Consider the following 15,248-nt stretch of genomic DNA (forward strand, 5'->3'; position numbering starts at 1 on the left):
AGCTGCCTTCGAAACGTTCGATTCCCTCTTCACTTCGCAATCCTACTCGATCAAAGCCTTGAACGCAGGGAAAGAACAAGCGGAAGCGCGGCCATGTGTGGGCTCTGCAGGGAAGAACCAATTTTCAGCGGTATTGAGAGCTCGCGTTTTCGATCAAACACGGCCGACTCCTCTCCTCTCCATCTTCTTCTTCTCCGAGGGTCAACTCGGAAGGGACCGGCAGGCTTCTCGAAAAGGAGAAGCGAAAAAGAAGCATTGACCGCCTTTCATTTCCTTTCAATCTTCGAGCTCGGAACGATACTCTTCCTTGCGAAGTCTGGTGGGAGCTTGAACGATAAGTGACTTTGTATCGCGATGTTTCACATCTCCGCGAAACTTCAGAGGCGAGTGCGGAGAGAGGCCGACTCACCGTGCGGAGTTTTCGCAAATTTTCTTCTTTCTGTTGACTCTTTTCGCCTTCCTCCTCATGTGCCGGCTAACTGTAGCGTCGCTGAAGGTTGACTCGCGCGTGCTGCTAACGAAAGTGGCCCTGTATCGAGCGCAAACTCGTAGAAATTGCTCGTACTCTCAAACAGAGAGAACGAGGAAAAGTGAGCTTCCGGATCATTACTGCAGCTGCTGAGTGAACAGCCGATACCACAGTAGAGTGTGAGAATACCGTAGCCATTGGAAGGGAAGAAGGGCTCTGGAATTGGAAGAGGCCCTTCGGAACTTTGCATTCATTCGACCTCGACTCGCCCGACTTGAAGTCCCTTCAGCGAAAAACTTGATCGCAGACGAAGAACAGCAAGCAGACAAGTGAGTAGAGACAACAACCTTCCTAGCTGGATACGAATTGGCACTGATAGAAGGCTATCTCTCTCCTCATCTCCTCATCTTCAACTGGCAGCCAACAACTTTCCCGAGTCGCCGCTTCTATACTCGACCTCCGACCCCCTCCGTTGATGAGTCTCGGACAGCCGAACGAGGTAGATTTCAGCGCGTTCGTGGACGAAAGGCTGTTCCAAGACGACGCTTTACCCTCATCAACTTCCCATCCTCCTCCAGCTCCATCGGGTAAATTCTCCCTCTGCCTCCACCTAGGGAAAACAATGAGCTAACTACTCGGTGCTGTCCGCTTAGAGAGTACTCCCACCGCTTCAGCTTCTTCGGGAGGGTCTCCTTCTGGTTTCTCGCCTCTCCCTCACCCTGACACTGCCCTCACTTCTACCTCGACTTCTCCGCGATTCGCCTCGACAGAATTCCCGACCCACCGTCAGTCGATGGACAAGTTGCCCGATGAACTCGAGCAAATCGCTGCAAGCCTCTTCGCGGCTCAGCAACAACATGACAGAAACTCCTCGACTTCCTCCCCTTCCTTGACCCTCCCCATGTCGATCGGAGCATCTCAACCGTCTTCCATTCCCCCTTACCTCCAATCGATGCAAGCTTCCTCGTTTCCCTCGCAGTTACCCTTGGATTTGATCAACGCAGCGAATATCGCTCCTTCTTCCTCTCTTCCCGTCACTCCTCTACCAAACTTCTCCGGTTCAACGTCACCCACGACTGTACCCAGCTTCTATGGCTCGATGCCTTCAACTCCTTACCCAGGACTCAACCCTTACGGTCCAGTTTCGACAAACCCAAGTTTCGATCCAGGCCTTTACGCCCTTCACGCGAGCCTCGAAGCTCAAGCACGCCTCGCAGCAGCAACGTCGATGTCGGCACCAGGAACACCTTCGGGTGTCGATCTCCTTCATCACCAACAACAGCAGCAGCAGTATCAACCGAGTTCTCTTTCAGGTTCTTCGACTCCCGCTCCCACTTCTCCTCACCTTCGAAACTCTGGACGACCGGCACCGAAACGAACCGCGAGTAGTTCTTACATGAAGGCGGCGATGGGATTCGCGGGATCGAACACCGGTCATCAGAGATCGCAAACGCTACCAGTTCCGTCAGGGACTTCTCCTCAAGCTTCTCCTGCGCCTCTGCCGAACGCTTTCGACCCAACGAACCCATACACTGCGACTCATCAGCGTCCTCTTCCACCCCTACCGAAACGTCAAACGCACGCCTCAATGTCAGCTGCGCATCTTCCGCCTCTTCCCACTTCTTCGGCAAATCCCACTCCTCCCCTCTCTCGCGCTCAATCTCCTCGACACAACCTTCCTCCCGTTCACTACGACTTTTCTTCACTCGAGCAAGACCTCGATAGATTCACTTCGTCGGGAGGATTCGCGAGTGCAGCAGCCGCTGCGATGGCTTCAGTGGGCCCTTCATCGCGACGAGGTCATCAAGGAGTAGACGCGTGTGGAGTAGGAGGTTACGGAGGAAGTCCCACGCCGAAATTCCCAGAAGCGTTACCGAGTCCGAAACTCGTCGCCGATGTTCTCGGTCGCGAGAGCGTTTTCCATTCATCGTTACCTGGTTCGACGCACCCGAGTCCAGCACAACAATCTGCCAGTTCGCCATCGAATCCGAATCAGGCTCTTCCTGCTGGAATCGCGAACGTTCTCTCGAGCGAAACTGGTTCGAACAAACCTAGTCCCGTCGATTCAGCTTCTCCCGCAGGTTCGACTATCATCGACGAGGAATCAGCCGAGCTTCTTTCGCAGAAGGATCCGATCGCCGCTCAAGTTTGGAGAATGTTCCACAAAGCGAAGAACACGATGCCGAATGGAGCGAGGATGGAAAATTTGACTTGGAGGTTGATGAGTATGACGTTGAGGAAACGGAGGGAGGAGAGTGCGAATTCGGCAAACGGAAGCAGTAACGGGGAAGGGGCAGTCAACACGGCGAGTCCTGGTACGGAAGATGCGAAATTACGAAGGGCGATGGAAGAGGCCATCGAGGAAGAACGGGAAGAGAAAGAAGTCGTCGAGGAGGGGAGAGATGTCGTTCAGCCTCTCGTTGGAGGTAGAGGAAGGAATGCGCAACCGAGGGGCAGGAGGGAGCGAACAGGGTCGAGCGAAGAAGCTGAAAGGGGGAGAACTAGAGGAACGAAGAACGGAACTTCGAGCAAGAGTGCGAGTCCTGAAGTTGAAGTCGAAGCGTGAGTTCCGCGTGTCATTCGGAGTTCTTTGTCGAGTGCTGACCAAGAACAGAAACTGTGAATACAGACCCGAAGCGATGGATTGGCGAGCACTCTCGAAGTCTCGATCTCGTTCTCGAGCTCCCGATATGATGGACTGGCGAGCTCAGTCCCGTTCGAGGTCTCGAGCTCCAGAACTACGCACCTCAATGGCCCCTCCTACCGTCGATTCGACTCCTGCAACTGCCAACTTTTCTCGATTCTTCGGCGACAACGGCGTTCCTTCGTCCTCGTTAAGCACCGAGATGCCTCCTCCAGCCCTTCCCACCACGTCTTCGTCTTCAGCATCGACTTCTCAGCCTCGTTCAGTCGTCGAGCCTCTCAACATGCCAGCTCTCCCAGAAGATGACAATTCTGCCGCTCTCGCAGAGTTGGCTTCGTCTCTCGGTCTTTCTCCTCAAGATCAAGCCCAACTCTTCGGTTCCGCTTCGGCACGACTCGACGGTCACAGTCTTCTGGATCTCCCTTCTCCGACGAACGGTTTGATCTCGCCTCCAGTTGGAACGAGTCGCCTCACCTCTCCCGGCCCTCTCTCGCCGCAGACGAACAACAGTTTCGCCTTTCCCGACAGCACGACGACGAAAGGAGTCGATCCCAACCTTGCCGCGATCGAATCAGCGCTCAACCAACTCATCAACTTGCAGAGCCTCGCCTCGTCGCCTTCCTCGACTGCCCCTTCCCCTCGCTCAAACGATGGAACTCCTCATCCTCACACGAAATCACCGAATCCGACGTTCTCACCTTCGCCTCTCGCAAACTCGACAGAAGCTCCTGTTTCTCGAAGTCGGCAAGCGAGTAGCTCGTCGAACAACAGTCTCGCACAGAGACAGCTTCAGCAGTTTGTCACGGTACGTTTCCCTCTCGCTCTCTTGCCCGTCTGTCGAGGCGAAACTAACGAGCTCTTTTTTCGTCTATAGAAGAGTAACCCTCCCTCCGTCAACTCGGGAACTCGTCGAGCATCGGGATCGACTTCGAGCGCCTACGGAAATGCTGCCGCACTCGCTTCTTCGACTCGACCGTTCTCCTTCAACACGACCGCGACTTCTCCTTCGGCTTCCGGAATCAGTCTCGCTCGACCTGCACATCTCCCGACCGAAGCGTCTCAACCGCTGAGTCCCTACTCGGAACAACCGCCTTTCCTCTTCCCTGCCTCCGCCCCTTCGAATCAAGCTCAATACCTCGGTTCTCCCAATCCTCCTCTGTTCGCCGAAGGGATGGATACGGCGAATCTCCTCTTCGACTACTTCAACCCCCAACAAGACAACTCTTCCTATCCTTCTTTCGTTTCTGGAAGCGAATTTGGCTCCCTCCCCGCTCCTACCCATGTCGACCCGAGTCAACTGTTACACTCTCGAGAAACTCCCTACGGATCGGCAGGGTCGTCATGGGATACTCACGCCCAGTCATTCGTCGGATCACCACATGGAGGGATCGGACTCGACGCTTTGCCGAGTCCGCCAACGACCTCTTCGGCTCACTCTGGCAAATCGCGACTCTCCGTTTCATCTTCAGGTGGTCGCTCCTCGAGTACTTCGAACCTTGCCGGCCTTTCTTCGTCGTTACCATCGAGCAGTTCCAAGACGAAATCGGCTCCGACTTCCCGCGTTCATTCTCGATCAAACACCGTCTCTCTTCCTCCGCCGATTCAAGAAGGCAAGACGCTCGAGTTCGACAATCAGCAAGGTGCTGGAGGAGACGATGATCAAAAGGAGAAGAGAGACGGAGCGGACGACTCAGGAGTCACTCGTTGCTTGAACTGTTCGACGACCGTGAGTTTCTCCTCGCCGCGTTCTCTTCCAGTTGACTCATCCCAACTTGACTCTTCTACAGAACACTCCTCTTTGGCGTCGCGATGCCGAAGGCAAGCCTCTCTGTAACGCTTGCGGTCTTTTCCGTAACCTGCACGGAGTCGATCGACCTGCGGGTCTCAACACTGGTGTCATCAAGGTGATTATCTTCTCTCTCTATCTGTCGGGACCAGATTCTTACGCTCTACTGCAATCGTATACAGCGTCGCAATCGAAACCGTGGACCGAAAGATGCGACGGCGAAGAAGGGAACGAAAACTGGTCCCGCTCGTCGCAACAGTGTCAACACTCCCGGTACTCCAGCCGTTGCTTCTGCGGTCAACATGAGTCGCAAAGAACGTTCAGGAGTGGCGGGAGCACCTTATCCGACCGCTGCTCAACGGGCTCAACAAGAATGACCAAGCTTCATTCTCTTTTTCTCCTTCTAATATCCTCTTCCTCGCATCTAATCCTCTTCTCGTCTCCTTACCCGCAAATCCCGCATAATCCTCCGCAACTTGTACAATCGTTCGCTCCCTCTTTGCTCTCTGATACCCTTAGACAGGTTTCTCCCCTCGCTAGTTCTCGATTCGCAGTTTTCTCTCCAAATCAGTATCCAGGTCTGCTTTTCTATCTGCGTCGCCTTAACTTCGAGTAGTTTTCGATATATCCAATGTGTAAAATAGTGGACCTCAGAAATCTACCAATTTCCCCAAACCTCTTTCCTTCGCGACCTGCACTACGAGCCTTGTCACCGCGCCGTCCATCGCGCCTACGCCGACGCATTTGAACAGGCTTCGCTCTCCCTCCGGTCTTCTCAGCCTACCCAGCTTGACTCTCGTCTCGGCGTCTTGCTTCAGCTTGCCGTCCGCATCGCACAATTCTCCGATCTCGATCAACTTTTCACCTTTGATTCCCGATTCGATCAATTCTCCAGCTTCGTGTAGACAGGCTTCCCGAGAATCGACGAGAATGGTTGGGATTTGAGCGGTGCTTGGAGAGATGAGCGAGGGAGGGAATTCGAACATGGATGGGGTGTAGGAACCGATCGCATTGATGTGAACGCCCACTTTGAGATCGGTTACGGCGAATAGGGGAGTCGTTGAAGGTACGCAGCTAGATACCAAACGCACAGGGTCAACATCGACTCCGCGGAAGAGAAAGAGTCTTGCGAAAACTTGCGTGCAAATGATGTCAGCCCGTTGTGTCACTTCCGAAGCACCTTCTTGCGTAGAGACCCCACTTGCTACTTGCGGGTACTCTGATTTGATTCGTTCGAGGAGAGCTTCTGAGCGTGGCGAAGGTTTTCGAACGACGAACTGAGCTTTTTCAACCGACGGGAACAGGTCGAGTATCAGACCTGCAAGTAAACGAGCGCGAGTCAGCTTGCACGTGAGCTGTCTAGAAACTTGAAGCCAAATTCACGAGCGTGCCAGTAAGCCTGATTTCCTGCTCCGAAGACGACGAGGGTTTTCGATTCAGGATTCGCGAGAATCTTGGTAGCGAGCGCTGAAGCTGCTCTGTTCTCGGAGAGGCTTTGATCAGTGAGTGGATATCTTGTACCGAAGAACAAGCGAGTCGAGCTCACGCAGTTCTGATGCCGGTCAATTCGGAAGCATTGACGATTGCCGATATTCGACCAGTCTCTTCGTCCATGAGGAGGGTACTCGCTGGTAAGCCGGGTATAGTACAATCAGGCTTCGGCGCCGCGACAACTTTGATTGAAGTCGCAGAGCCCTAACGTCAAGCGGAGGGGCGGATCAGGACTCTGAGCTCAAACCCGCGAAGAAGAGAATAGCTTACTTGTGCGGGAGTAGCGAGTCGGGAAGGCATGTAGAGGAACCTGTGATGCTCGGACTCAGTTGAAGTACGCTGTCGGAACGTTAAAGGAACGGTGAGCCTTGGTATCTCACAGAAACGAGAAGGAGGAACGAACTTGAGGGTTTTGAATCGCTGGAATCGCCTCTGCGACCGGCCGATGATTCGATACGGCATTCATGGTTGTCCCGAGCATGTCGCACTGTCTTTGGGAGAAACTCAGCTGGGCACAAGCTAGCGCCAAATCGGGACTCAGAGCTTGAAACGAAGAAGAACGAACGAAGACGGAAGCGGGAATCTCGCGCGTTACTTGAGCGACTTCGGCAGCTGAGATGACGAGGAGTGGCATTGTGGATCGATCGAAAGTGAAGAAGAGGAGAAAGGGAACCGCTCGCGCGATGATGGATTTTGAAACGAAACTTTGACACGACCGCTCGACTCGGATCAACTCGCAACTCGCCTTTACCGGAACATACACCCAGTAATCAACTACTTGTGCGCGTCAGAACCTAGCAAAGCCGCTCCTTCGTGATGTAAGTCTCGTTCAACTCCCCGAGATCGACACGAACCCTCATCTCTCATCTCCCGATGATCCAGGTCTTCGTTCCTTTCCTCCATGGGCATCGGTGCGAAGCCAAATCAGTCTCGTGCCCCTCCTCCGACGCGTCAAGGCGGTCAGCCTCCTTCGGCTCCTCCTCCCGGAACCAACCATTCGAACGCTCCATTCCCGCAACGAGGCGCAAACCAGCCTACGAGTCGCGGTCAACAGACTACAGATCGGCTCTATCTATGTCTACCTTTCGTCAAAGCCGCTCTCGTGAAAGGAAACTTTAAAACTATCGTCGCGCTGCCAAAATGTACGTTTCTTCTCTCGCTCATCGACAATGGAGTCAGGCCAACTGACGTTATACTGACAAATGTGGCTCGATAGACGTCGATGTGAATGAATGGGTCGCGGTCAATCGTGAGTTTTGCTCATCCGCTTCGAAATTCGCTCGTCTCGCAAAGGATCGTACCTTATGCTCTTGCTGATCATTTCTCTGCCCCTCTGACCTGTCCCCATCATCGACGTTTCTTCGACATCCACCCGATCGTTGACATCTCCGGAACCTCGCTTTCAATGCTTCCAATCGCCTCTTTTCAGTCGTCGATCTCTTCAACAACCTCAATTTGTTCTACTCGGTCGTGACAGAGTTCTGTACCGTCGAGAACAACCCAACAATGTCTGCTGGACCAGGGTGCGTCTTCCATCGTCTCATCTCTTTTCACCTTGAGATTTCTAAACGAAATCTTGTTCCTCTGCCGCCAGAATGGATTACACTTGGATCGACGCAAACCGCAAACGAGTCAAACTCCCAGCTCCTCAGTACATCGACTACGTCTTGACCTGGGTCGAAGGTCTGATCAAAGACGAAGCTGTGTTCCCTACGAAAGCCGGACGAGAATTCTCTCCTAACTTCCCTTCCGTTGCACGACACATCTACACTCAACTTCTCCGAATCTTTGCTCACCTTTACCACGCCCACTACCAAGTCTACCTGCATTTGAGCGCAGAGGGCCATCTCAACTCGCTCTTTGCTCATTTCTTGACGTTTGGGAGGGAATTCGATCTGTTGGAACCGAAAGAGTGCCGGGCGCCGAAAGAAGGTTGGCCATTCGTCATTGGAGATCTCATGGATGTGAGTCGCTACCTCTTGTTAACAGACTGACTCTCTCTTCAGGCCGACGGGCTGACTTTCTGGAGTTTTCCTTCTTTTCGCAGTCATGGAGGGGACTCGGAGTTCTCGACAACTAGGCCCGCTGTCTCTCGCTGCGTCGCTGTACCTTTGTCGCCGACTTCTTCTTGCACTCCTTCTTGTCGCATTGTCCGCATCTCTCCCGTCGTTTCTTTGTTGCAGACACTTTTCTTTCCTCTTTTTCTTCTTCCTGATCCTCTGTCTGTTCAAATGTACTTTCATATTGCATTCGTACCTTATTTCACCATCCAACTTCTCTCTTCTTCCCAGAGGAGAGTGATCAAAATCAAAGCACCCTCCTGGTGAGTGACTTCGAGATCAGCTTTCAGAAAGTTTCTCTCTCGGCTCGTTCCAAGACCTCGTTCGGACTATCTCGGCGGTGCACGAGTCAGATGGTGAGTTCTGCGTCCCTGCACCTCTGTTCTCGATGTCCCTCGAGCTAATCTTCCAATCCTCATCATCTTCTCCTCCTTTCCCATCAAACTCGGTCATCGATCCTCAGAGCGACTCGGAACCTACAGCTTCTTCATGCGGGAACGTGTCGCCATATAATGGGAGATTAGGGTTGCGGATAGGCGCGATCTTCATCATACTGGCGACATCAGCAGTCGGCACACTCTTTCCGGTGAGTAGAACTCTCTCCTCTTCGTGTTGTCCGAGTTCAGCGGAAACCCACTCAAGTCTATGTTAGATTCTGTCGAGAAGATCGAAAGTACCGCTATCAGAGAAAGTCTATCTCGCCTTTAAGAATTTCGGAAGTGGTCAGTTCCTACCCTCCGAACGTCCTGCTTCTTGGAAATCCTGCTGATGCAGGTCAGTGCGTGTGATAGGTGTCTTGGTCGCGACGGCGTTTATCCATCTCCTCGCGCCGGCGTTCGAAGCCTTGACTTCTCCTTGCTTGACGGGCGTGTGGGAGGATTACTCATGGCCGCCAGCTATCGCCATGGTCGCGGTCTTTTCAATCTGGATTGTCGAACTCGTCGCTCATCGATGGGGAGCTTCTTACCTGAAAAGAAGAGGGTTGAAAGCTCACGACCCTCATTTGGCCAACGGAGGAAATGAAATCTCTCATACGCCGCACGGTCAGCACGTCGCAGAGACTCCAGAGGAGGCTTTGGCGAGGCAAGGTGACCCGGAGCGGATACAGGAGGAAAGAGAGGAGGAAGGGGTGGAAACGTTAAGCAGAACTCCGACAGTAACAGGGACATTGGTCGATCTGGAAGAGGGCGATGCCGGCAAAGACGCGGTGATCGACTCCCGTCCATCGAGTATCACGACTCCGACGCTTGTACCTCCGTCCTCGTCTCCGCATCACCACGATCATTCTTCCTTCATCGATGAATCAAGTTTCGCCCAGCTCCTCGGAGTGCTAATCCTCGAGTTTGGTATCGTCTTCCACTCTTTCATCATTGGATTGACTCTTGCCGTCAATGCCGAATTCGTTCCGTTGTTCTGCGTCCTCATCTTGTAAGCCCTTTTGCTCTCTGCTCTCGATTCTCGTTCCAAGGCATTACGCTTACTGACTCGTTCGCTCCTCGTGCAGTCATCAAACGTTCGAAGGGATTGGATTGGGGAGTCGTCTATCGGGCTTGCCTCTGCCTTCCTCGCTTAGCTGGGGTGAGTCGATACCGTTTTCCTTTTTCTTCGGGCCTTGACCCTAACTCGCTCTCTCTTCTTTCTCAGTGCCTATCTTCGGAGCTATCCTCTACTCATGCATCACACCTCTGGGAATCGCTATCGGGCTAGGCATTCGCACAGTGTAAGTCTTCGTCTGCATTGTCTTTCCGCGCGATTTCGCTGACCTTCTTCGTCCTCGTAAAGTTATAACCCAGAATCAATGACTAGCAGTATCGTCAGTGGTGTCTTTGATGCTGTATCGGCGGGTATTCTTCTCTGGGGCGCACTTGTCGAGTGTTTAGCTCATGATTTTGTATTCGATCGAAAGAGTGAGTTTCTCTTTCCTTGTCTCGCCCACTCGTTCCAACTCCCGTTGCTTTGCCTCTTCGCGAACCTGTTGGATCCCGCAACTGACGTTAAGTGCCCTTCGCACCTTTCACAATCTACAGTGGTCGAAGCTTCGAACGGAGAAGTCGCATTCTGCGTGTTCTTCGTCCTACTTGGAGCGGGTCTGATGAGCGCCTTGGGACGATGGGCCTGAAGAGCTTACCGGGAGCCGGCAGCATTATGTACATCTTTCCTCCAGCAACATTATAGATTTTCCTCTCTTTTTGACCTTGTTCTTGTTCTGTTTTTGTACTCGCTCGCATATCTTGCTCTCTTTCGCAATCGGCATTCTTTCGTTCAGCACTGCTATACGCGCGAAGGTTCTTGTGAGAAACGTTCGGGACATCTCGAAACGCCGAAGTCAAAAGCTTTCCCTCCTGACTTCAACTGTTCCGACTTTGACCTCTCGAGCGACTCCGACTTCCAGCTCGTAGAGCTTTTAGCTCTCTACAGATATGGCTACTATCGATCCAAGGATGCTAGAGAAGGGAGGAGGAGCGTCAGATCAATTTAGAGATGAAACAGAAGATGGCAGGGAAGCGAGCGAGGATGCGAGCGAAGAAGAGTACGAGGGGGAGACTTACACCGTAGGTGAGTACTCGAGGGCTCTCACACGATCGCTTCGTGCGAGAAGCGAGACTGTTTGTTCAACAAGTTCAGTCACTCATTACACCTCTGTCTCTCACCCTGTAGAGAAGATCGTCGACTATGCATGCTTTGACAAGTTCCCGGACCTCCCGAAAGGCTCTCCGATGAGCGAGGATCGTTACGAGGTCAAGTATTTCACGAAATGGTTAGGTTATGACAATTTGTGAGTCTCACCATCTTGTACAGCTACCGTTAGCAGCTGACATGTCTCTCTCATCAGCAACGACAATACATGGGAACCGAAAGAGAACTGGTCTGTCGAATCGGTGTGGGCGGAATTCGTGCGAGATTGCGAAAGAACGAAACCTGCGGATCAGTCCCACGAAGCAGTCCTCAGGGAGGTCGAGAGGAAGAACAGGAGGGAGAAGGAGAGGCGAAAGAAGCAAGAGGAGGAAGCGAAGAAGTCGGTGGTTATGACTGCGATCGGAAAAAGAAAACGAGATTCGGTACGCACTTGTCCTCTGCGACTCCTTCTGGCACCATCTCACCCGAGGCATCGCCTCTCTCGATAGCGCACAGACTCGGTCTCATCAACCTCGACTTCAAGCAGTGCGAAACCCCGAAAAGCGCAAGCTGCTTACCCTCCCTCCTCGTCCTCTTCGACGGCTCGTGGTGAGTCATCCAAAGTCCACCTTTCGAGCGTCGAACTTCGCCGTCTTCGAGGAGACTACATCGATCAAGGAGCGCTCAACGACATGATCGAAGCTTCAGGATCCAAGGCGCTTCGAGAGTTGAGAATGACTCCTCCTCCGCAACCGAAACCGAAAAGATCCCGAAGGGAAGATTCGACAGAAGCTCGACAAGATCGCTCGAACGGAGATGAGGAAGACGGAAAGGGGAAAGGGAAAGCAAAAGAGGTTCATCAAGAAAGAAGGCCTCGAATCGTTGCACCTCCCGATTCAGCGACGCAGACGGGTTCATCGTCGACAAGACAAGAAGCGAAGGGCTTTGCCATGGAGAGTGATGAGGAGGAGGTGGCGGAGGAACAAGCAAAAGAGGTTCATCAAGAGAGAAAACCTGAAATCCCTGCACCTCCCGATCAAGTGACGCAGAATGGTTCAACATCGAGGAGGAAGGAAGAGAAGGGCTTCGCCGTCGAGAGCGATGACGACGAGGAGGAGGAGGTCCCTTTGGCGCAACTTCGAAACGTCGCACCCGCGACTCAAGCCTCTCATCCCGTCAGGGCGACCGGTTTCGCCTCCGAAAACGATGACGACGACTACGACGAAAATGGCCCTCAAAACGCTTCCCAGCTTGTACGACCACGCCAGCCCGATCCTGCCCCTCGCGCTCAAGCTCAAGATATGCCGATTACTTCGACTTCTTCGAAACCTTCGACCATAGTAGCGACGATCGCCAAAGGTTTCGCGGACTCGAGTGACGAAGAGGAAGACGAGGCCGGTGGAGAGAACGCTCCAACTCCAGCAGCCGCTAACGATTCTGGATTCCGCCCATCTACTCCGACTGGCTTCGCTTCCGAAAGCGGCAGCGACGGCGGTATGGAGGTTGAGACGGCTCCCACAACTCGACAGCTCTCGAAGGCAAGAGGTTTCGCAGAAAGTGACGACGAGGACGAAGACGACCAAGAAACGATGCAGGTCGAGGAGGAGGAGACGGGCCAGAAGGAGGATAGCCTCCCGGTCGTGCAGGGGAAGGAAACGGACAAGGTGGAAGGAAAGGTTCGAACGACGCAAGCGGGAAAAGACGAAACCGGAGCGAACGCGCGAAGATTGGAAGCGAGAATGGCGAACGATCAGGATCAGGAGACCGTCACTCGTGAGGACGAAGTTGTGGAGAGGTCAGTGGGAAATGACGAAGGTCAGGAGAAGCGAAAGTCAACGAAGAAGGGAAAAGAGAAGGAGAAGGGAAAGGAGAAGAAGAGCAAGAGCCGAGCTGCTGAACCCGTCGACAAAGTTAAGGGAGGATCGACGTCGAAACCGATCAAGAAAACGCCATCCGCTCCGACGAACTCGAAAGGCAGTACGGTCAACGGAGGTCGTCAATCTCCTCCGCCCGCCACCAAGACGAAGAGGAAAAGGGTCGTTGAGCCTGAAGAAGAAGATGAACCCGTTCCGAAAGCAAAAGCCCCGTCAAAGCCGATCTCACGGGAGGACGCCTTGAAGAAGCTCAAGATTGGCCGAGTCTCGAGAGAGGAAGTATCTGCGGGACATCAACGCTCTCCGAGCGTCAACACGACTTCTGCGACAGATCAACACTCGAACTCTCACGGATCTGGCAACAACAGAAGGCAGGAGGAGGATCCTTTCAACTTCGGAAAACAACGTCCTACGAGCAAAAATGGGTACATCGTCCTGAACGCGAGCGTCCTCCAATTCAAGAAGCTCCCCGAGGCGATCGCTGGCAACGGAAGCTCAATCTTGCCGGTCGGAGCTCCGGATCACGAGCGAATTCGCTCGTTGTGGAAGATCGGTCAAAACCCTCTCGTCAATTTTCAAGACTTCGATCAAGTCCTCAGTCATCGGGAAGTTTACGTTACGCCTCCGCCTACTCAAGGAGAAATCGGAACGAACAAACGTGCGGCCGCTCACGAGAAAGACTACCAAGCCCTTCAATTAGTCCTCGCTCACGTCGAAGGTGTGAAACAGGCCGATTCGTTGCGTCCCGCCGTTTCTGCCGTCTTTGTACACGCATCCCTCGCGAACGAACTCGGTCGTTTCCCAGGCAAACTCTCCGAACTCGACCATCTTCGTGAACGAGACGACGTCGTGTGCCTCTTCTATGGAACTGGAGCTGACAAGCAGAGAGCCTTGAGGCAATTCTGGAAACCTCGTGAGTCTTCTCTAAGCGTCGCCTTGTTCCGTACTGACGCGATGGCGACAGTTACCGCGATTACGTTCACTCCTGCGGCCCTCGTCGAAAACCCGCAACGTCTCGGACAACTCCTCAAAACTGCCTCGTCGAGTCACAACGATTTCGACGGAACTCGCGATCAGTTCCCGTTCATGCTCCCACAGTACCTACTACCTGGAGGAGCTTTCGGTGCCGCCGTCGATCAGAACGAAGTGGCGATTCCTCGCTCTGCCGAAGAGAGAGCTAAATCGTGCGTCCTCATCTCTTCGCTTCTTCAGGCCTGTAGCTCGCTCTGATCCTCTACTCACTGTTTGCGTACCTACAGACGAACTGCTCTCGAAACGATCTTTAGCCTCATCCGTGACAACTCGCTTTCTCTCACGAATGTTGCGCCTTTGCTCGACGAATCACGACTCGATCAAACCCGATTTCCAGCGTTCGATGATCGCACTCCGGCCGACCCCGTCATCTGGATGAAGCTCTCGCAATGCTACAAGCCGAGGTTCTGTCGCGTTTCACTTGAACGTTTGCAAAAACTCGTTTGTACTTGGCGCTCTCAATACGCTACTATGTGAGTGGCTCACACTACTCGACTGTCATGTCATCAGCTGATGTCTTGCCTTCTGAATCTCTAGTCGACGTTGGATCATTGTCGCAACTCGAGACGAGATCAGCTCTCTCGGCTCCGCTCCTGGCGTGCGGCTCACAATCCTTCTATTTCTTACGCAGCTCACTTACCTTTAACTGTGATACAGGTCATCCTCGCGACCCTTGACGAAGCTGAGGCGCTTGTTGATGCCCCATTGACCTCGATTCTTGGTTGAAGGCACGCGTCGCGCTCGGGTTTCCGCCACGATTTCCTCCCTTTCAGTTCAGCTTATACCCTCTTTCCACTGTTTACCCTTCTGTTCCTTCGTTGCTTTTACTTCTGGTCTTTCTCTCCGTCGCTCTCTCTGTCTTTGTGAACAAATCGCAATTTTACCTCGCTCTCGGACTTTACCTTCACCCGATGCCCTCCTGTCGCACCCTGCGGACCCTGCGGACCTACAAGCGAAATGGAGGTGGGAACAATAGATCGAGGATGAGTGGAGAACCTGAGATTCCGGAAGAGTCGCAAGGCTGACTCTGACCGCGCACCTTCGGAGACTCGCCAACCCAAGGGGACTCCCACCCTATCTGTCAGCTGTGAGCCTGCCGCTCCAAAGCGCCCCGTTCTTTTGACTTTCAAGGTTTTGCTTTGCCTGCTCGTGCAGAGGTTGGAGATTTTCATCAGCCCAACCCACCCTTTCGACAAGCAACAACGAGACCGATGAAGGTGAGTTCAAGAGCGACGCTCTGTTGAGCAGTGACGGATGGACGCGCGATAGAGTCGGA

At 53.3% G+C, this 15,248-nt stretch overlaps 5 protein-coding genes across 5 annotated transcripts; 4 read left to right on the forward strand and 1 right to left on the reverse strand.

Annotated features, from left to right (window-relative positions):
- Positions 1–944: 944 nt before the first annotated feature.
- On the forward strand, positions 945–5,276 carry JCM6883_003567 (uncharacterized protein; the record flags this gene model as incomplete). Its single annotated transcript, XM_076628538.1, has 6 exons — positions 945–1,056; positions 1,123–3,031; positions 3,099–3,918; positions 3,988–4,839; positions 4,901–5,017; positions 5,082–5,276. 6 exons carry the CDS (start codon positions 945–947, stop codon positions 5,274–5,276), a joined length of 4,005 nt encoding a protein of 1,334 aa, XP_076491274.1.
- A 273-nt stretch (positions 5,277–5,549) lies between these two features.
- JCM6883_003568 (uncharacterized protein) lies at positions 5,550–7,024 on the reverse strand (the record flags this gene model as incomplete). Its single annotated transcript, XM_076628539.1, has 7 exons — positions 5,550–5,973; positions 6,040–6,217; positions 6,283–6,377; positions 6,446–6,594; positions 6,661–6,729; positions 6,794–6,877; positions 6,956–7,024. The coding sequence occupies 7 exons, from the start codon at positions 7,022–7,024 to the stop codon at positions 5,550–5,552; spliced, it is 1,068 nt and encodes a 355-aa protein (XP_076491275.1).
- A 267-nt stretch (positions 7,025–7,291) lies between these two features.
- On the forward strand, positions 7,292–8,470 carry JCM6883_003569 (Mob1/phocein family protein; the record flags this gene model as incomplete). The annotated part of the gene is made up of 5 exons (XM_076628540.1): positions 7,292–7,532; positions 7,607–7,639; positions 7,820–7,913; positions 7,985–8,354; positions 8,438–8,470. 5 exons carry the CDS (start codon positions 7,292–7,294, stop codon positions 8,468–8,470), a joined length of 771 nt encoding a protein of 256 aa, XP_076491276.1.
- Positions 8,471–8,838: 368 nt separating this feature from the next.
- On the forward strand, positions 8,839–10,569 carry JCM6883_003570 (uncharacterized protein; the record flags this gene model as incomplete). Its single annotated transcript, XM_076628541.1, has 8 exons — positions 8,839–9,036; positions 9,103–9,172; positions 9,242–9,538; positions 9,614–9,878; positions 9,955–10,028; positions 10,095–10,170; positions 10,233–10,357; positions 10,478–10,569. The coding sequence occupies 8 exons, from the start codon at positions 8,839–8,841 to the stop codon at positions 10,567–10,569; spliced, it is 1,197 nt and encodes a 398-aa protein (XP_076491277.1).
- A 301-nt stretch (positions 10,570–10,870) lies between these two features.
- JCM6883_003571 (chromo domain-containing protein) lies at positions 10,871–14,698 on the forward strand (the record flags this gene model as incomplete). The annotated part of the gene is made up of 8 exons (XM_076628542.1): positions 10,871–11,006; positions 11,109–11,226; positions 11,284–11,509; positions 11,576–13,853; positions 13,905–14,124; positions 14,200–14,445; positions 14,510–14,570; positions 14,630–14,698. 8 exons carry the CDS (start codon positions 10,871–10,873, stop codon positions 14,696–14,698), a joined length of 3,354 nt encoding a protein of 1,117 aa, XP_076491278.1.
- Positions 14,699–15,248: the final 550 nt, after the last annotated feature.

This window comes from Sporobolomyces salmoneus (assembly GCF_050403485.1).
Source record: "Sporobolomyces salmoneus JCM6883 DNA, S_salmoneus_JCM6883_v1_ctg2, whole genome shotgun sequence".
In the NCBI taxonomy this organism is placed as follows: Eukaryota; Fungi; Basidiomycota; class Microbotryomycetes; order Sporidiobolales; family Sporidiobolaceae; genus Sporobolomyces; species Sporobolomyces salmoneus.